At 32.4% G+C, this 22,630-nt stretch overlaps 1 protein-coding gene across 1 annotated transcript in view; it reads right to left on the reverse strand.

Moving 5' to 3' along the window:
* Positions 1-419: 419 nt before the first annotated feature.
* The window catches only part of LOC117102911 (importin-11-like), a 30,651-nt gene continuing 8,440 nt past the window's right edge, over positions 420-22,630 (reverse strand). The window contains exons 6-23 of the mRNA XM_033243360.1: positions 17,680-17,841; positions 15,688-15,775; positions 14,112-14,159; positions 13,738-13,843; positions 12,406-12,569; positions 11,843-11,883; positions 11,160-11,225; positions 8,520-8,570; positions 8,231-8,344; positions 7,355-7,547; positions 6,677-6,756; positions 6,191-6,271; positions 5,950-6,045; positions 4,711-4,824; positions 4,307-4,428; positions 3,071-3,160; positions 2,893-2,965; positions 420-2,220 (exon numbers count right to left, since the gene is read on the reverse strand). Of these exons, the coding sequence (XP_033099251.1) occupies positions 2,062-2,220; positions 2,893-2,965; positions 3,071-3,160; positions 4,307-4,428; positions 4,711-4,824; positions 5,950-6,045; positions 6,191-6,271; positions 6,677-6,756; positions 7,355-7,547; positions 8,231-8,344; positions 8,520-8,570; positions 11,160-11,225; positions 11,843-11,883; positions 12,406-12,569; positions 13,738-13,843; positions 14,112-14,159; positions 15,688-15,775; positions 17,680-17,841 (1,848 nt within the window). The 3' untranslated portion in view covers positions 420-2,061. The remainder of the gene's footprint in view (positions 2,221-2,892; positions 2,966-3,070; positions 3,161-4,306; positions 4,429-4,710; positions 4,825-5,949; positions 6,046-6,190; positions 6,272-6,676; positions 6,757-7,354; positions 7,548-8,230; positions 8,345-8,519; positions 8,571-11,159; positions 11,226-11,842; positions 11,884-12,405; positions 12,570-13,737; positions 13,844-14,111; positions 14,160-15,687; positions 15,776-17,679; positions 17,842-22,630) is intronic.

The raw sequence follows: 22,630 nt of genomic DNA on the forward strand, positions 1-22,630 counted from the left end.
TTGAATTTTATCATGTTGAAAAAATTTGTTTTTATTGTTTTGCCAAGAGTTTTGTGTGAGGATCACAATGGAACTTTTTGGTGTTATCCTCGGAATTCAAATGTATCGTGTTGTTGCATTGTATTGTATTGTACGAGTTCCTATAAAGACAGTCAGTCAATCTACACAACATTCACATAGACGCGATTTATCGGTCGGAGACTCAGCGCACGGTATCAGGTGCCATACTGCACGGTATCAGGTGCCATACTGCACGGTATCAGGTGCCATACTGCACGGTATCAGGTGCCATACTGCACGGTATCAGGTGCCATACTGCACGGTATCAGGTGCCATACTGTATAAAAGCGCAATGCATCACGTTAAATTGTAGAAAAACAAAAACTAATTACTAATAAGAATAAACGAATTCATGGTCATTTCAGAAAAAAAATTGAATATATTTTAATATTTCAACCCTTTCAACGAATTACAATGCCCAGTTAGTAAAAAAATATGTTAAATATGTTAGGTGCTACACGATACAACAGAACTACAGTATTATATTTGCACCTCCCTGTTTAAATGTAAAATGCATAGGCCTAGATATCCTGCACATGCAAGGCCAAGGGCATGTATAAACATTTAAAATACATAAATACTATAGTAAGTTAATTGCAGACCCTGGGTAAACTACACAAAATATTGGAACATTATGTCGCATGGTTATTATAGCTTTCTGCAATGTTTATATGTATACTTCTGGATTTTCTCATTGAAAAAACAATATTGTACTGATTCTAGAATAATAATAATATACGGTTCTGGGTAATTGGGGAAGGTAGAATATGATGATCCCTTAACTCATCGTAGTTCCTTCTGTCCCTAAACCCTGTGTACAACTGCCAAGCAAAGCTAGTAGGCCTGCACAATTAAGTGAAACCACATTGCAATACTCCCCACACGCAGTTGTGTGTATCGCCCCTTTGCATGTGCTCCGTGCTTTGGTTTTACATGATAAATTTCACTCCTATAATATTTGGCTTTCCAGCTTTGTAACATGAAAAAATTAAAATAATATTGACAGCAAGACGTTTTATTTATATATAAATATTAGACCATGATTAGACATATTCCAACCAACTTCTGCAACGATCCAAAAATTAAAGGCAACATAGAAAATAATATTACTACACCTTTTAAAGGCATAGCAAACCTACATGGTTTTGTCAACTTTGTTTTACATACAGTCTTAAGCTTTGTCTACACTATCAAATATCATCAAAAAGAGCGTCACATAAAATTTAATAGAACATAGAGTTGAACACGTTCAACTTTTTTTTAATACAATTTGTGTGATATGACATCATCATACCCATATATGGGCACATCACGTTTTTTTGTCACATTAAATTTGATAGTGTAGACAAAGCTTTAGTGCTTATAGTCCATTTCTAAGGTATTTTTGGCATGTAATATATTCACAAGGCATTATATAAAATCAATCTATATTTTAATCACAATATTTTTCTTTAATATGTCCATTAACATAACATAATATAATGGTAGATAAAATAATACAATAATTGTATGTTAGTAGAATTTTAAACTTACATTTCTATAAGAATTAATGTATGCACATATGCAAGTCTATCCATCAGAACAGACATATAATCAAGAATTCTAGTTATATTAATGTCCATATATGGTACTCATAGTTCTTCGTCATAAATGGCACCCAGATCGCTTTACCACAGCTGACATAAATGAAATTCTTCTGCTTTTTCATATGTCACTTATCTTTAACATATATGGGACTCCCTATTTCCATATTACAGTGTTTATTGTCATATATGACCATCTTCAATAAGTAATCTTTATCAGAAGGGAGGCAAACAGCTTCAATCAATTGATTAAAAAATACCAAAATGAATATTTTGCATGAGTTAGCAGCAGAATATTACCATGGTTACATATATCACCATCATGGTAACATGCGAACACAGTACAGTATTACTATGGTTACAGGTGACCTGTATCACATAGGTTAATGTTTTCCATGAATACCCACAATGCAGTGCATCACTTCAAGAATTCCTCCAGCTGTTGTCTGATTTCTTTATCTATGCTGCCTATTAGTGAATGGAACTCCTCTGCCCCATACACTTGCTCGCAAACCATTAGTTGTGCTTTAGTGAATTCATGTAGTGGTGTGTTGAAGACAGGATCTTGTAGTGACAGCTGGAAATATAAAATGACTAAGTAATACAAAAAGTATAGTAAAATGGTACCAACCAAATTTTAAATAGGGTTCAATTAAGTAAAAAAATCACACATTTAACCAAATAATCAGCTAATTAACTGTTTAATTAACCCATCAATTAATAAACAATTTACTCAGTCAACCAACTAACAGAACAAAATAATAATCAATTAAAATAAATGAACCAACTAATCAATCAATTTGTCATTCAATCAATCAATTAATAAAATTAATCATCATTCAATCAATAATTCAGACAGCCAATCAATCAATCAATTAAACATTTAATTATTCGACCAAACAATTAGCCAACCAATTAATTAATCAATATGTTAAATGCTCAGCAAATCAGCGAAATAATTAATCTAGCAAACATTCAATTAATGATTAAATCTCAATTTTTTTAATCACACCAACTAATCAATAAACCTATTATTAAATTTATTAATACATATATATATATTTATTATATCAATCAATAAATCAATTAATTAATCAATCAATGAAAGAACCAAATAACATTATCAATTACTCACCTACTAATCACTACAAACTAATTAATTTACAAACAATAAATCTACTTTTTTTTTTAATGCAATCAAACAATCAATCATTTAAAACAAACTATCTAATTATTAATCAACATATACCTGTCGTTTTCTCTTGTCATGTTCTGTTTCATAGTCGTCATCCAGTTCTTCCCTATCCCCCATAATCAGGTAACTAGAGAAAAAGTGTAATGAAATTAAAATTTTTATGTAAATATTCCACACAAAGTTAGTTTGAGATAATAGATGATATTATTATATGACATGTGTGATAACTTACTCAAATTGAGCCCCATTATCCTCACGCATGACATCATGAAATACTTCAACAAGTGGATAAAAGAGATCGGGAAACATTGTGACAACAGCTCTAAGAAGAAAAAGAGTAATGTCTTTCAAAAAAACAAATTATTAATATATATGTCAAAACAATTATTATTATTATCACCATCAACAATCACTTCTATCACAACAAAATTTGTTATACCATTTAACACATCAACATCCTTGTCATCATATCATGTAATATATTTAACGACAAAGGGTACAAGAGCAAAAGGTGTTATTACATATCATGTAATATTTCTAACACCTTTTGATCTTGTACCTTTTGTATCATGTAATATATCTAACACCTTGTCGTTGTTTCCTTTGTGTTTGTATGTCTTGTTTTGTCTTGTCTATGATCCTCAAACAAATTACATTTTTTCTCTGGTGGAGCCAGGCTTAAAGCCTGTTGGGCTTATTTGACTTCTCCAAATTAAGTATCATTGTTTTGTCTTGTTTTTACTTCTATACATTGTGTGAATCAATCTGAATCCTCACCACTGCTGTCACACTACCCCCAACACCAAGTCTGAGCAGTCTCCGTAGTTTTTTTAACTGACACAGGTTTCCAATTTAAATTTACAACATTTTATCATTATTGGTGCCTTGTAAGTGTATTTTTACAATTAAATATACATCAGAATTTTTTGGTTAATTTTATGATTTTCATCATGTTTTTAATAAAAAATTAATTTCTGATACATATCTTGAATAAGCTATGGGAATTCTGACTGAGGAGGTATTCAGTTTTATTGACTGCTTAGTACATAGTTGCAGAGTAAAAAAATTGGGATCAAATGTTACCATGACGTAGTACCCTCTATAGCCTCTCTACACACTTTTATATTCATAAGGTAGGTGGCAAGTCATGTAATACAAGGTCGAGGTGTGAACATTTAAGCACAGCCTAGTGACAGCCATATCATTCCTAACACACACAATAAAAGTAGATTGTGTTAGTTCGGGAAAACAAAAAAGCGTGTCAAAATAAGCATATATTGGTTGTCAAGCAATTTTGTATCCTTTACAAAATATCCGTAATGACAACAGTGCGTATTTTAACACGCTTTTTTGTTTTCATAAACTAACACAATTAATCTATTGTCATTGTGTTAGTTTGTGATGTGAGTGATGATATGAATAATTTTATTGTTCAATTTTAATAACTTAAGAGGAAGATTATACAAACCTTGATTTACATGGCAATAGTGCACCGAAGGCTAGTGCAGACAGCTTACGTCTCTCAAGCTGCGTTATCTTCACCATGTACTCGCACCAAAAACGCAACAGCTGTTCCAAAATGTCCTCAGGCTGAAAGTATAATTATATATCCCAAGTGTCATGCAAAAGCCATTGGGTTTGGAAAGTTGTTGAGATATCCTAGATATCATAAACATAGTAAAGGTGGGTGAAGGGGAAATGATTTGGGGTCAGTTTTAGAAACTATTTTATTAAGAAATTGGAAACATTCAAAATGGGATTAAAAACACATTTCTCAATTGCTTCACCTCCGTTTCAGCTTGTAAATATGAGACAAAATAGTTAACAAATTCAAGAAATGTGAAAATGACAAATTATTTTTGACATAATTACCTGCTGCGTCCACATGTTTCCAACTTCCTCCAATAAACTGAAGAAAAAGGTCTGATTTTTAAGGATTAACCTAGCAATTAATGATAAGTATATTGACATCAGAATGGGATAGGCCTGAAGAAGAAATATAAACAAAATTAATCCAATGACATCATTTAGAATTCAGGAGAGAGAATTTAATGCACCATACTTACAAAAAAAAAGAAGCACTAGGCATTCAAATTATGTATACATGCATGTTATTATTTAAAACGAATATATTGTGAATATACACTGCTGAATAGTACCTAACCTGACAAATTACCATACAAAACACCTTTGAAATAGCAGTGTAGAACCTGCTGCTACTTGAGGGTCGAATTCAACTCTAGCCATTAAATGCAACCTCGGTGGTGTAGTGGTTATGATACCAGACTAGTTCTTTGGAGGTTGAGGTTCGATTCCAAGCTTAAATTACTTGCTGATATTTTTTTCACAAGTATTTGGGAAAGTATGGTGTATACAGTAATATAATACATCAGATTGGGCAAAACATCATTCCTTCCTGAAACACTATTGCATACCTACTGCATGCTACTTGGGGATTGAATTTAACTATCGATCAGGTGAAAGCTTAGTTGTTTAGTAGTGAACTGAGCATCCACTACGGTAATACGTCAGATTGGGCAAAACATCATTCCTTCCTGAAACACCATGTTGCATACCTACTGTATGCTACTTGGGGATTGAATTTAACTATCGATCAGGTGCAAACTTAGTTGTCTAGTAGTGAACTGAGCATCCACTACGGTAATACGTCAAAACGTTATTCCAGTTTTTTGTATTTCCTGACGCACACACTATCGAAATATACATCTATATTTTAGGTATGGATAAAAAATATAATTATTAAAGCATGGATTTTCTTAATCGCTTTATTCGCTTATCTGAGATCGGTGAGCATATGCCAGTAAGGTAGTATAGATAAGGCTGAACCAATTCACTTGCAAGTTCAGACAGTGGAATTCATGACTTCAGTTACACTAAAAACCGAATAGTCCACTGATTAATCTCAGATAAGATAGTATAATACATACTCCAAGTATCGAAATGCACGCCATCGTGTCGGGATTCAATATTTCGACATTAATTATGTCATCAGTTACACTAGCACAACAGTTTGTGTCCCAAAATACCTTTAGTGTATTTAGAGTATATTTGGTAAGATAGTATATTGAACAAAATTATAAAGATAATCACCTCTTTCTCTAGAATCTCCTCTAGGATTATTGGCAGCAATGGTCGGAATATTTCTGGTCCTCGAATGGGAAACAGTTTGAAAACTGTTTCAATTAGCTGAAGCAAAATTAAAAATAAACATATTACTTCTGTAAATAATATCTTACATACTTTTGATAACTTTGACATAATTATTTAAAAATCAAACATTTATGTATTTTTGTGGATGAACTACAAAACAGAACAAGAATGATGATGTTACCTTAACAATTATAACTATGCCCTCAGGTTTCAACTCATGTATCAGATTAGCACATCCTTGGAAAATGATATGCGAAAAAGCCTAAAAGTACAAACAATAATTATTCTTTAGAACTGTTTGATTGATAATTAAACCAAGCACAAAGAATACTGCAAGCTTAGCCTATGTTATCAACAAGACTTCATCAGGCTATGTTAATAATATTAAGAATGCTTTCCAAATATAAAAAAAATGCACAAAAAATGTATTAATAATATTGAGTACACTTTTCAAATATTACACAATAAATGCACAAAAAAAGTAAATTACAGTATCACATATTGAGCACACAAATTAGGCTGGACATCCATTGGCAAATTTCACTGGAAATTGCACACTACAAAAACTGGCAAGTGGAAATATAAAATATACAAAGAAAATTTATAGATCTTAAACTTGAATAAGAAAGAAAATAATTGGATATTTTTTAAGTATAGTATTACTTACCGTGAGGAATTCCTCAGGATTAAGTAGAAGATAAGACGTTGTGATCATAAAACATTTCTTCAAATTTTCAGTTCCAAGTTCTGTAAGTAAAATATAAAAAGAATATTAAATAGCTTCATGTAACCTAAATTTCATTTTTAATTTGTTTTACATTAACATGTAACATCACCATTCCCAGTGAAAATCGGCCTCAACGCTTATAAAGACTTTTTAATAGAAGGCGGATCAAGGGTTGACTGCGACCCAAATAATTACCGGTTCAGTAACTAAAGTAAGGGGTTCTGGGGTTGAGTGCTTGTTTTTTTACTCTATGGGATATTAGAGATTATTAATACCATTTTTAGCACTTCAGATGCATATTTACAGCACAGTGTATATGGAAGCAGTATAATGCTATTTCTTGTTCAATGATAAATATCTTGATCCCTTCAAAAAAATGTGCTATATCACCATTGGACAGTAATCGATTAAAAGGTAGGCAAATCTACCACTGAGGCAGATAAAACAACCATGACTGGACTGGACTGGACTGGACTGGACACAATTGGTGTGTGTTGTTTCATGGCTGCCATAAGCCCACGGGGGACTAATCTTAAATTTATGAGTTGATGATATTCAACAAGACTATAAATTTAAATTCATATTTTACATATACTTTTTGCACTTACATATACTTACCTAATAAAGCAGGCATGTTATTAAACAGGTGAAGCATCTCCGGTGTAAGTGAAGGTGCACACTTAAGCATCTCTTGCCACAACTCAATGCCATCATCCAGCAAATAGACATGAGGGGGCTGGTTAAGATCTGTGCTAAACTTAATGATTGGTATCAGGAATGGGTATAGATTGACACTCAAGGATCCAAGGCTCTACACCACACAAAGAACAAAAAACACATTCACTACAACATACTTTAGTTTTCTACATACCTGTATTTTGGTGACACAAATGTTTATTTTTTGATCATTAAAAAACAATACAGTACAATACCAAAATAACCACTTTCAAACTTCAGGTAAGAGGATTAAACCTACTGTATATATGTTACTATCACAGACTAGTCGAGTCCAAGGGTTCAGTCCAAATGTCTTAGTAGTCAACATTAGACAATTTATTATTTTTTAGGCTTATTAAATTGTTTACCAATTTCTACAGGAGCGAGTCAAGTGGTCGAGCAGTAATGACATACAACAGGAGGTCCAACCTACTGTACCCATCTGGCTCCTGTGTAATTTTTTAAAAATCCACTGCATCTTTCGTAAAATATTTGGTTAATTTTAGCCCCTACCATTGATGTTAACATGAAGCTACTAGCACCTCTCTGCAGTAAACATGGACCATGCCAAAATGCAATGCTGTCAGTTATGGGTTACTTTCCTACCATTAATATATCATACCTTTCTAAATATCTTGTAATCTTTCTCCCAATTGTATAATAAGAAAATTTTCTAGTTACAGTACTTGATAACCAATAAGTTTGGTTTTAATACTTCACTTATTATTAAGCTTTAAAAGAAAACAAAAAAATTGCAAATATACAAATACAACTTACCTGGACAAGGTGAACGAGGGTGGAAAGGATGGCACACCTTAGCATGTCATGTTCACTGGATTCTTCCCAAAGTAAAGGTAAGTACTGGACCAAGTGAGACACATGTGGCTGTACCTGAGAAAAGGACAGGTTAGAGGTGTGGCACTGTACTTGTAATCAAAGGTCATACACAGAGTGGATTACAGAAGCAACATCTATGTGCTTCTCGAGAAAGCCAACAACATTAAGATCAGTTTTATTTTTCATCAACTTTATACAGAATTAATAAATGTATATTTTTAAAACTTACACACGTTCCAGATCTCTCAATGACAAATGACAAAACGTGTAATATATGCATCTGGAAAAAAATAAATAAAAAATTGAAGCAATAAATTTGAAAAGACATAAGAATTTCTGATATGTAATGTAATGTCGTTCGATTTATATAGCGCTTTATACAGAAGTTTCAAGCACGCGAAGCGTGGACTAAGCTCGTACAGTAGCTTTCTTCTCCCCTAAGGGTCTCTTCATGTCCGAGCTACAAGGTAAACCGGTACCAGCTACTCTCGTCTGTCCACAACATGGGCTGTATGAACCAGTACACCGGGGTAACCCCCTACTCATCACAAAATATTTACTGATTTGATTTGATTTGATTTATTAGGTACTCGAGATAACAATACATGAGACGCAAAGACAAAAGAGCACCAAGATTACCCATTAAGCCGACAATAGTCATGTTCATTTTCAATGGGGTCCTTATAAAACCAAAACAATAAGACACACAAAAAAGACAGAAATTGATATTGAAAATTACAAAAAAAGAACAGACAAATAGGTTTAAATATGTATATATATACATACAGTATATACACATATATATACATACATATATATACATACACATACACTCTACCACCATAACCATAGGCGAGCATGCTGTTCGAACCAGCGCCAATAATTATTATGGTTGTAGGTTGTGCCACCCCTGCCTTAACCACTTGGCCATCCAACTCGCCAATATTGCACACCTTCTTTTCTACAATTTGGAATGGAGCTTTACACTCCAATTCCAGGATTCAGTGTAAAAATACTGCCACCCAAGAAATTAGAAAACAAAATTTAAAAAATAAAATTTGAACTGTTAATAATTTATTAATTTTTTTATTAATTAATATTAATTTTTCAGTTTTTTTTGTTTTTTTTGAGAAATAAATGTATCTGAATTGAGTTGAATTGAATTTTATACATTCCAAATGATGGCACAAACTAAAAACATATATTGTTAAGCAAGAAAACACTTTCCAAATATACTTGTAGATAGACATTTTACAAGTCGAACAACACTTAATTCTAAACATGACCTTAAGTAAAGCATAAGAGTGCTGTACTCATTCAATTGTTCTTTACATAAAGACCTTGTTGTACAAAAATAGGCACGTACTGCATTGAAGAGCCTGTAGAATGCTTATTCGTTTACACAGCATTTTCATGTTGAGGGTGCACAACAAACATTAATGATAGGTAATTTCAGTTATAGTCAGTAAAATTTACACTTTGAAAAATATAAACCAGATTCTTAATTATTATTATTATTATTTAATTAATATTCTTTATGTTGATAATCATAATCACATCCGGACAATAACAACAAATAACAAATAAGTTATACCTAAATTCTGAATATAAATGGCTTGAAATGTAAACGGCATATAAGTAGGCTACTATATCGTAATTCTGAATAAAATTACTAAATATCTAAAAATAACCAACTCAAAGTTAAGTATTAGGTATCTTGAATATAAAAAACAAGTGAAATGTTCATAATAAAATCTGAATAAGATACTGTAGCATAAAATATATTTTGTTTAATATTTATTATTTTGTATAATATTAGTCATGGCCAAAACAGCCTAAAGCAGGGTGGGCGTAAGAATGTGTTGAAGAGTCATACAGTATTGAAATCAACAGTGTAGTGAGGGATAGACTAGAACTTGGATGTTTTGTGGTAAAAATTTGGTGTTTTCCAGTGTGGTTGTAAAAACATTCATGCACTATTTAATTTGGTGTTTTCCAGTGTGGTTGTAAAAACATTCATGCACTATTTAATTTGGTGTTTTCCAGTGTGGTTGTAAAAACATTATTTAATTTGGTGTTTTCCAGTGTGGTTGTAAAAACATTCATGCACTATTTAATTTGGTGTTTTCCAGTGTGGTTGTAAAAACATTCATGCACTATTTAATGTGGTGTTTTCCAGTGTGGTTGCACTATTTTTCTTTATCACTTTATATTCAGTTTTAATATACTTGTGTAGATTATGTGTATCAGGCTTTAGCAAAATTGCTTTGAATCCAATAAAATGGAGCTGTAGCACAGTGGCTTGGCTCCATGCCTTACAGGGTCCTGGGTTAAAATCCTCATAGACAACAGCATTTTTTCCCTAACAACTAAGCAACTGAACTTCTTAAGATTCATGAAGAGTTCACACAGGAACATTTTATCCTGTAATTTGTGAATACACTTGCTGTTGGATTTTGAAACTTTTAAAAATTGCAGCTTTACATAATTTACTATATAAAGAATTAGACCATTCCATTTTGGCAGTATTACTATGACCTCAAAGGTCTGAATAATCAATCAAATCTAGATGCTGACCAGTAGTCATTCGATATGATGAAAATTAACATCATCTAAGGAATAGCACATTCTTCTTGATTGACAGTGGCTTCGCCACGCTTTTTAAATTTTTTTCACGGCCTTGAGTTCCTTTGTAATTAATTGCCAAGTTTTCATTTCTTGTTAGTTATACTGTATTTTGATTTACTATATAATGCATTTTGTATTGTATTTTCTTGCCAAAAGAAATAAAATAAAAACTTACATGGCCATTATTCAATAAATGTACAAAAATGGTTCATTAAATGTTAATGTATGATTATAAATTTACCTTTGTGTCACACTCTGATACTTGCTGTAGGAGTTGAAAAAGCAAGGAAAAACTGGACTCTAGATACTTAAACAAAAAAATTTACAAATATCAGTATCATCCCAACATAACAAGAACAATATATTTATATCCTCCAAACACATTACTGGTATATAACAATTAATAATATGGCCACTCCAGATGGCACAACAGTTTCAGAATAGATAAGTGAGTAACACATAACATTGGTATGCCCTACAGGATCCACCCTGGGTATCCGCTATGAGGACACAATGATAATGATGGTGGTGGTGATGATGATGACGATGATGATGAAGAAAATGATGTTAATAACGTTAATGATGATGGTAATGGTGTTAATAATGATAGTGGTGGTATTGATAAATCCTAGACCAAGATAAACTATATTGATGAAATACCTTATAAATCCAAGGACAAAAACCTATGGCAATTGAGCACCTCATTTAGAAATGTCTATAATTGTACTTTAGTACACACCTGGGACATAATGTAAAAGATAGACTATATTGCCTTCTTCAAGGATGCCAATTTAGTAACATTACATGTATATTAAAGGGTCTCCTTCAACAATACTAACAGAATGAATATTGCAGGACTTGAACCTGGTTTGGAAGGTCAACGACCAGCTACAGTATATCATACACTTATCAAATACTACTTACTGGCTCAAAGTTCTCAGATCTGAATTCAAAATCATCAATAGGTAAGTTAATTAAGGAAATCAAATACATGCAAGAACGTAATAAACAAAGAGTTGCTAGAAAGAAATAAATAAGTTACTAATATCAAATTGATGTATATTCCTCCATCTCTTGTATCCAGTGGCAGTTTCAGAGTGGGCTCAAAATGGCCAAAGTTTAGCTGGACACCAGAGGGGACAGCTGCATAGACTACATCAAATCTTGCCCCTGGCTACCACCACTGAAGACTGCCAAAGTCTAGCTGGACACCAAAGGGCACAGATGCATGCCCCTGGCTTTCCCTGAAGACTGCCAAAGTTCAGTTGGACACCAGAGGGCACCGATGAGTGGACTTCACCAAGTCTTTGCCCTTGGCTACCACTGAAGACTGCCAAAGTTCAGCTGGACACCAAACGGTACAAATGTGACTACACGAAGTCTTCACCACTGGTCTCCGCTGAAGATTACTGTATTAGACCCTCTGTATTTCCTAGAGTCCCTGTCTTATCTACAGAACAATTATTATTACAGATCTTAAAGGATATCAATCTTCAGTGTCTTGGCAGCTGTGATCCTAACTACAAGGTCCTCTTCAGGGGATAGCAATGGCAAGACAGCTTGATACACTAGTGGGTGAAGGCTGGGGGAAAGTTTAACATCCAACCACTGTCCTATTACACATATTACTCTTCGTCGTATTATCTTGTACCTGTGATGATATATTGGAATTGTTACATTACTTAATAATATTAAAAACAGTATAACATAATAATAAAAATAATAATAATAATAGTAATAATAATAATAAAAATAATAAAAATAATAATAATAATAATTATAATAATAATGACATTTTAAAGAACATAATAACATTGCTAACATGAATATACATCAATAAACGTAAACAAAACAAATCATTGCTTGCATGCAAATTATAGTACTTAAATATAGGATGAAATAGAGTCAATTCATATTCATGTAAAATGCATTGAACTATTGCTTTTTTATTCAGTAGATGACAAACATTTATTTTATTAGGCCAAAAATTAGTTTGTGTTTAAATACCAACAAATTCCTGATCGAGCAAGCCCTAATTTTACAGGCTTGGTCAACACAAACAATTTTGTTTTTGCTTCATAACCAGTGTTATTTCATATTCTTTATTCACTTCCTTCAGGAAACATATTTTGTCAGTTGACGCATTTAGTTATGAATACATGATTTCAAACATTGTCGATAATTATAGGAAAGCAATGTGTTTTGTTGAAAAAAAAATATGCGCAATATACTGTACATATTTAAAAATTTTAGATGTCAGATTTATAGGAATTTAGCAGACAGGCGGAATATAATATTAACAAATTTATTATATCAGATGACATATTTTGGAAATACCATAAGTTAAATCTAAAAAATAATTATGTAATATGTTCTATAGGATAAACACTATTATGATAGTGTTAACCGATTCCGTGTACAAATATGTATGGGTGAAGAAGATAACATATGTACAGATCATGTTGTTTTACTTTATTGAAATTGACAGTAGATGACATTCCACATTATCTCTCTGATTGTTATCATCAACAACATCATGAACACCAATCATCAGCGCATTATCATCAGCATCATCATTATCATCATCATTATCATCAACATCAACTTCAACAATATCAACATCACCATTAACAACAATATCATAAACAACATCATCAGTAACCACCATCATCATGTATGAATACAAGCCTAAAAAAGGCACAAAAAGTAACTGTAAGAGATAAGCTTATTCAGCAACACTGCATGAATTGCAAAAGAGTATTTCCAAAAAAAAACAAAAAAAACCTTGTTAGATAGGCCTGTTGCCTGTGATTACATACCTAGGATGCTTGACTTGAAGTTCTTTCAGAAGATGATTGCAAAACCATTGATCAAAATCTACTTCATCGTATAGTTCAAATGCTGACAAGCCAACTGCATTATATACTAAGATGAGAGAAAATACATTAAATTGTCATTCTTTGTGCCTTTAAATTGATTTTCACTATACTTGCTATTATCAGCAATGGACTGCATGTGGTAAAATATGGAAAAAAAAAACTAAAAAAAGATTCAATATTAAGTAAATGTAAATTGCTAATTTAAATTGTACAGGTAACTGGTTCTGGCCAGTTCGTGTGTGCTCATCCCAGAATACACAAATAATCAATTACTATTAAGTTATATTTTTTAAATCTTGACATTTCCAGTTTACCGGCTTCTTTCTGTAAAATACTTGTCATATTTTCAACATCTGTCTCTCCTGTAAATTAAAAACAAAGAAAACTTTAAGGTTGAAGATTACTAATACATCAAGAAATGATTTATAATGCCATATTTTCAAACATCAATGATTACTTTTATGTGATATTGCAGGGAAGGTACAGTAAGCAATTCAATCAAAGCAGTGAAGTATGGACATGCAAACGTGGACTGATTGTGAAGATGCTATTCTTTCACTTCCAAGGCTCCGGGTTCAAATCCTGAGTATACACTTATTATTATTTATATCAGATTAAGTTACAGTAAAACCTCGATTTTACGTATGGTACTGGACCAAAGGGTATACGTAAATCAGGGGATTCGTAAAATTAATATTGGGTTAAATTTGAGGTGACCTTTGACCTAATAAATACGCAACACTCAATAAACGTGTGTTATGAATGAACGCTAGGCCTACGAATATAACTGTGTTTAGTGTTTTTATTGATTACTTTACGATGTCATAAAAAAGTGCTCAAATACAACCATGCGTTTAGTGTATTAATTCATCACTTTATATCTTTTATTTAACTAAAGAACATGAAAATATTGTAAGATTACCTATATGACAAAGGTATAACTTGGGAATTCCCCTTAATAGTTAATCTAAACAACAGAGATGCGCTGTTGTGTGGGCCTGCTGGAGACAAACTAAAACTTCGTGCATTGCACTGGGCGTGTACGAAATTATGCCTACCCAGCTTAGTTAAATTTGCTTAGAAAATTCAATCAGGCGAGTTTTCCACACGAAGCTAAGTAGGAAAGATTATTTTGAGTACCGTCTGTATTTGTTCATCTCACTCAGTCCACGTGGTTTTAGACATAACAGCCCATTATTAAGACACAATCAACATTGCTGTTTAATGACGTCATCGTCGGCACAAGGCGTATGTAAAACTGACGGTTCGTATAAATAGGGTACGTAAAAATGAGGTTCTACTGCATAATAAAAAAAAACCCTTTGTTGTACTTTTATATCAACAAGTAGACTGCTCCATATTTTATTTCTGTTTAGCAATGGTTTCTTTTTCAAAAAAAGTTCCCTCCTGTAATTGACACTTATACTGATGCAAAAGTGTAGATTTTTATTTCTGTTTAGCAATTATGGTTTCTTTTTCCAAACGTTCCCTCCTGTAATTTACACTTACACTGATGCAAAAGTGTAGATTTAAAATAAAGTCATTATTTGTGTAATTGTTATCTTACCTTAATAATTTTACAAGAAAAAGTTATAACATTATCATTTGTTGACATTATATTAGAAAATGATAAGGTTATTCCCATTTGTTCATGCAATAACCTTTGCCTAATCCTATTGAAAATGTTAACATCCTCTACACACCATGCTGTGACTGGCTGCTATGCATTGAGTAGACTCATTAATATCGAGACTATGCATTGAGTAGCCTGTATCAACTCTCAGAATCTACTAATTTGTGATCATATGATGAGTAGAGAATGTCTCTTTAATTTGTATAAAAAAAAAAGTACAAAAGTACAATTATTTCAGCAGGAATTGCTGAGTTTACCTTGGACTGACTGTACAAGTTGCAGCAGCAATGGGGTCATTGATTCATATGCATGGAACAATGCAAGAAACAGTTTCTCAGTGCAAGGCTGGGAAAAAATAAAATATTATGCTGTAACTGTTAGGTATTCACCCTTTAGGCCCATCAATACTAATGTCATGTCAGTGGATACTTCCATTAAAATTTACATATGTGAAGTGATGGTTATACTGTAAATACTCTTAAAACAAATTATAATTTTCACTTAATCTGGTCATAAGGATACAAATCGTAAACAAGAAATATTCTAACTTGGGAATCTAAATACATGGCCAGTGAGTTGATCTCATTTATTGTAAGTATTTTTAAAAATTTAATACTCATATCCATACCCCAGGAGAATATAGTCTTATCAGAATTCTTTTAGGATTATGTATTGAACTAAAAACTTGTAAAATTAAATTCAATATGAAATTTCTTTTAAATTTTGAGTATTAGGCCTCAATTACACTTTTAAATAAGAAAATATTTTCAGTGCCAAGAGATGCATAAATAACACTATTCCTATTTTCTTAGATACTGAAATTGACTGGTAATCAATTTAAATTTTTAAAATGTGTAGTGCAATATTTTAAAAGATATACTCAACCTAAGGGGAGACTTTTTCTTGTATCTTGTTTCGCTAACTTATACTTTTAATGATCGTCAGAAAAAAATAAATAAAATTTTGTTTTTCTTAATTAGCAAATAGTTTTGCCAAAAAATCCAGATGGAGGAGAAAATAAAACTAACATTTTATTGGTGAATGCGAGCAGTGTAGTAATGGGATGGTTAAATGCTCTAGATTTATATAATTAGGAAGAAATATACAGTACATATCTTATTTTTGGAGATTTCAAGGCAGTGGCGGGCGTATAAGAACAAAGAAAAACTTTATTTTTCTCTGAAATTTCCATTTTTTCGTGGCTGCGGGTATGCTAATTGGCCAAAAATAAAATTAATTTTTATTAAAAACCATCGTTATTGGCGGGCAGCAGGTTCACTAAACAAGGTATATAAAAAGTCTCGTTAAAAATACTGAAAAACAACCTAAAAAATGTATTTAAAACTGTGAAGCAGTATACTTATTTTTAAAAATCACATACTGTAGATATGAACTGAACTGTGGCTGCCAGAAATTTACATGGAAAGGCACAGTATATGGAAAGAGTAGACATACACAATAGTTTTCTTTTTCATTCTAATTTGATTTGGAAAAATTACTGTATTGATATAAGTTAAGCAATTAAATTTTAAGATTATTAAATTTACAAAGCAGTATATCTAATGTAATTAATAAATGTATTAATTGATTTGGGGGATTTACCCTGACTTCACCATCAATAGTATCTTTAACAATGCAAAAAACTTTTGATTCATAAAAAGAGCCTGGCAAAAACATCGTTCTGAAAGACAATGTAATGATCTTGAATTTCAGCCCTCCAGGTGAAACAATTAGAGAAGCAATAGAGTTGAACCCAGGGACCAAAAGAGCAGTTATTGATTATGATTCACTCACACAGAAGTTGTGTTGTGCAATGGAGAGGCTTCAGGCTTTAAATAAAGAGGTCATGAGTTCAAGACTTGCATAGGTCACACTGCTTTTGTCCTTGGGTAAGACATTATTTTTGTTTGAATCTCTTTACCCAGGGGTATAAATGGGTAACTGGTAAGGGGGTTGAATGATCTTTAATTGAAAATGGTGATCACAATAATGACTACTTTCGAAATACTCCATTAGGAGTGGAGGACATTGCATATTGTAAGATTGATTTTGTATCCAATGATAAGGAAAATAGTGTCTTCAGCAGTTCTTTAATGGATATGTGTGCTCTATAAATCCTACACAAAATTTCAAAAATAAGTTATAACAAGTCGGTTGATTGAAAAAAATGTAATTTCCAATTACAGCTTTGTAAATTTATTATACTGCCCTCTATGTATCACCTGCATCAAACTGAAATGTATACTCACCCTTAAACCATATTTCCAAGATTCACCAACTTCATCTGCTGTAAAATCTTCTGGGTCATTTTCCCAATTGTGCAGATCTTCCGGTGTCAACAAGAAATAGGATGTTAGTAAACGCTTGCCCATTTCCGTGAGTACTGACTCAGTAAAGAAGTCCTCCTTGATCTACAAGTAATTGCATGGCATGATGGTATTAATAAGTGTGTAAACCAGACAGGTCTCTTGGTGGTTGGAAATCAGGTTAAGATTGTCTCTTGGGTGAAAATTATTCTAAAAGTTTTAAAGGCTAATGGAATAATTCATTGAAAAATCCATGAAATGCTAACTTTCATCAGTATTAAATAGAATTAGAATAGAATTAAATAGAATAAAAACATAATTGAATCCTATCATAAAAAAGAAGACAAGAGACTACTGGATACTTAAAAGCGTATAATTAAGGTTATCGTTTTTTGTCATTTGACGTCCAGTCATTGTTTATGAATGTTCGACTTTCGAGAACTATTGTTATAATTATATTAGAAAGAATTTACTGTATAACATGAAATTTATTTCTACTAGCCTTACGAAAAACACATTTTATAAGTTAATTAAAGATACTTGTACTAAAACCATTTTCTCTTGTAATTATGAATATTATAAGCAAGTTGATGGTGTGTCAATGGGTTCACCCCTCGGACCCATGCTTTCTAACATTATAATGACTGAATTAGAGCAAATTGTCATAGCTGATCTAGAACGTTCTGATGTTATTAAATTCTATGCTCAATTTGTTGATGACACTCTGATTCTAGCTAAGCCCTCCAATCTCAAATTAATTCTAGACTCTCAATTTCATTTCACCCTACTTAAGTTTTCTTTTGAAACTTTTAATGTTACCAACAATGTTCACTTTCTTGACTTAAGTTTTAATTATCAAAATGAAATTAGTATTTATCAGAAGACAACACACACCAGTCAGTATGTTAATTTTGACAGTTTTGTCCCTTTCAATCATAAGGTGTCGTGGATAAGAAGTCTAGTCTCTAGAACTAAGAAAATGTGTAGCCCAGGTACTTGTTGAAACATTGAAACTAGTAAAATTTAGAAGTTCATGTCTTGGAATGGTTTTCCTACAAAATTAAGCAGCAAACTATTATTTAGGTATCTTAATAACTCACCTAGGCCAAATGTTGATAATGATGATACCACGCATAAAATATGGATTCATGTACCGTACTGTATATTGGTCAACACAGAGAAATACTTCTCCACAGAATGATTACTAAAGTTGCAGGAAATCTTACAAAGGATGTTAAATTTATTACTATATGGAAGACTAAGAAAATTTCTTACTTCACTACGACAAAAGATACTACTCCAAAAGAGTATAGAAGTTCTGTAGTGTACATTTTAAATGTCCTGGATGCAACCATGACTATATTGGTAAAACAGATAAGTGTTTTATTAAAAGAATTCATGAACATGCTACCTTATCTAACAGTGTAGTTCATAATCACGTTCATACCTGCGATAATTTTCGTTAAATTTTAGGACTCCATAATTTACCTAACACACTTGATGATTTACTCTAACACTAAAATAATTGATAGTTCTTCTAATTGGTCCCACTTGTTATTTAAAGAAGCGCTTGCTATTTACCGGCATAAGCCTTCAGTTAACTGTGGTCAAGAGGTTCTAGAGAGTTGAAACTGTTTATTTAATTTTGATTACACCCTATGTGCTTAGACCAATCCCAATCGCTGCTTATTACTATATTATGGTTCATCAATTGTATTTGCATATTGTAGCATTTTTGGTACATACTATCACTATGTTTTTATTCCTGATGATTAAATGAAGTCGAAACATTGAGTAATATGGCCTCACTTTCTCTATTTGGAGTCACTTTTGTTTCATTTTAATTGAACCTAGTCTCGACCTAACTGAAATCGATTACTTTTTGTTGTTGTAAAGCACATAGAGAAGTTTGATGCGCTATATAAATAAACAATAATAATAATAATAGTCAGTGCAACTTTTGCATAGCCGTCGGAAGCGGGGGGGGGGGACTAAACAAATTTTGTTGTAAAAGTTAGTAGGGTGCTGAGCATCCACTATCAGCCTCATCATGGTTGTTGAACAACTTTTTTGCAACTCTGAATGCCCGGAAATAAATGCTGACAATCTGTAGAGCTGCTAGCCCCTCCCCTCAAAGAAATAAAATTAGCACGGAGATAGAGTCTATGTTGGAAATATGGTACCGCTGGATGCCTGGAAATACAAGCTGGCAAACCTGTATAGCCACCACCCCTCCCCATCCTGTTTATTGGCACACAAAGATTTAAAGTTAGTGGGGACTAGAGATATACCCACCTCTGCCCCATATGTCTGTCTCTTATACACATCTAGATGTGTATAAGAGACAGGGCCTAATTTTTAAAAATCTATTTTATTGCACTAAACTAACCTATATATATATATATATACACACAATCCTATGCTGTTATTTTCCCCATTTTCAATGTTAAAACAACACTTTTTAAGGATTTAAAGATAGTTTCTGCATAAGAAATGCCTGAAATCATAAACTTTGAAGGCTAATTTCTCATATATTGTTCTTTAAACAGCTGTGTGGTTAAACGCTTGTAACTTCATAAGGAAATGTCCAATTTGAATGATTTTTTTACCATTTTATAGCTATTATTTTACTCTCTAACACTGTATTGATAACTCAAAATCAGTTTTTGCGACGAGTGACTGGTTTGGCTTGTCTTTGCCACATATACTGTACATCATGCATTTACTAAATTTATCTATATTGAAATATTTGCTCCCAGCGTACACTATATTCCATATTCTAAGTTTCGTGGCATGAATATGCCACCAAAACCAAAACAAAAACCTGTAATGAAGCTTTTACTTACTTAGATTTTTAATGTATTGTATATATTTTTATGTATTGTTTTTCTTTCGAGGACCTCTTCAAGTCAGCTGTACTACTGTAGTGCAGCTGTTAGAGCTACCCTCGTGAAATAAAGTTGAAATAAAATAAAATTTTAAAAAAATATATCCCCATAGCAGGCTTGAGTGTGTGTGAATAATGTTCATGAGGTACTCTCCCATATATAATACTAATAGGAAGATTTTTTTAAAGGGCATCATATTCTTACTGGTATGACTCAAGAAAAAATAGAGATAATAAAGGCCTATGCCATGTACATGATGCTAAAGAGTGGGCACAGAAAAAAGCATCCCGGTTAAAAATGCTATATCTGGACACAGAATGTGGTAGCATTGACCAAATTACAATTCGCAAGATTATTTTAAATCATGGGAATAGACAAATGTAGGTCTAACTGTGAAAATGATATATTGTTCAAAATGTAATTAAGTTGCTTATTCCTCCATGAATAAATAAAGTGCAGGAAACACGAATATGTACAAGGAATAACAATGAAAAGTGTAATTAATATCTACACGACGTGCAGTATTGAGAAATATTAAAAATATGCAATTAATTAAATAGGCCTAGAACATGTTCTATGAATACACATGATACAGTATGCTATAAATTATCTATGGAAATACAGTAGGCCTCCTATGCCTACACAAATAACGTCGCGTTTTGACAAACTTACTGCTCATACAATTTAATTTACACTTTACCAAATTCAGTCTGAAGCAAATCAATTATTTATCATGCTCCAGGTCAGTTATACTATCACTTGAATTGTTAAAATGCTGTAATTAAATCCTGTGTTTTCTTCTGGTAGACCTTACAGCGATTACACTCAGGCAGACCATGTAGATACCTCCATGTACAGATTTAACAGGTGATATAGACAGAGCACTAACATTCAAGGGCTATCCAGCTTTTTTGTAAAAGAGTGGGAAGGGGCACAATGTTGTTAAATGTTGCTAGTTGTTACAGGGGTTCAGTGGTCATACCGTGGAAACTTTGTTTACCTGGATGCCCAGACAAAATATGAAATAATTATGATGATGATGATGATGATGAAACTTTGTTTAAAGTGAGTAGAATTTGGAATCAATGGAAAATAAACTTAATAAAGGCTCCGGTAAGGGTGCAGTGAAAAGCCTGAAAAATCAGTAGTTTCGATTTGGTATAAACTAATTTGGGTTGCTATATTTAGTCTTATAAAATAGTAATACTTCCAAAGAGCAAAGCCAAATCTTCCCATTGAGCACGGCGACTAAAAAGCTGGGCAAAATTTTGATGGTTCTGGTTGTAGCGTATAGGCATGTTTGGTATTGATTTAATTTTAGTTATCGTTGCTTTGCATTGCATTGAAATTGTTGATTTTGTCGGGTTGCCAACCTGTTACAAATCTCGACATCCCCCACCACCACACGTCCTGACACCACGATGAGGTCATCGGACTAAATTAATATTCAAATCCAATCAAAGACGTTATATGATTGCTGTTCCCTAATATTTTAGTCTAAAAGTATAATTTTGGGATGCCCGAAAATAGCAACTGGCAATTATACAACAATTTATAGAGCCAAATACCACTCCCCAGCAAGGGGCAGAAACAGCATGCATGATGTGAACAAATTATGAAATTATGGCATCTGTGATACCCAAAAATAGCATCTGGCAACCAAGAATAGCAAGTAATCAGGGCTGGCTTTATCCACATAAGTGTAGACTTTTCTGTTATTTGCCATTCTCTCTTACTTGATATTTTTAATTGTAATATTTCTACCTTTAATGTAATCGGCCTATGTATGTAATATTTAATATGTGAAACTGAATTTTTATGTAATTTTATGTACCATATTTTTAATCTTCAGACATTTATTTTTTATACTGTATCATTTTGTATTTTTATGGCGACTTTTTTTTTTTTTTTTTAGATAAAACAACTCAAAAAAGTAAAATATGTAATAATAATGGGAAAAAGTTCATTACAGGATACCAACAGCCTAGGTTTGGAAAAATTTTATT

Source organism: Anneissia japonica, unplaced genomic scaffold (assembly GCF_011630105.1).
Source record: "Anneissia japonica isolate Jap-2015-1 unplaced genomic scaffold, ASM1163010v1 scaffold285010_len649756_cov215, whole genome shotgun sequence".
Taxonomy (NCBI): domain Eukaryota; kingdom Metazoa; phylum Echinodermata; class Crinoidea; order Comatulida; family Comatulidae; genus Anneissia; species Anneissia japonica.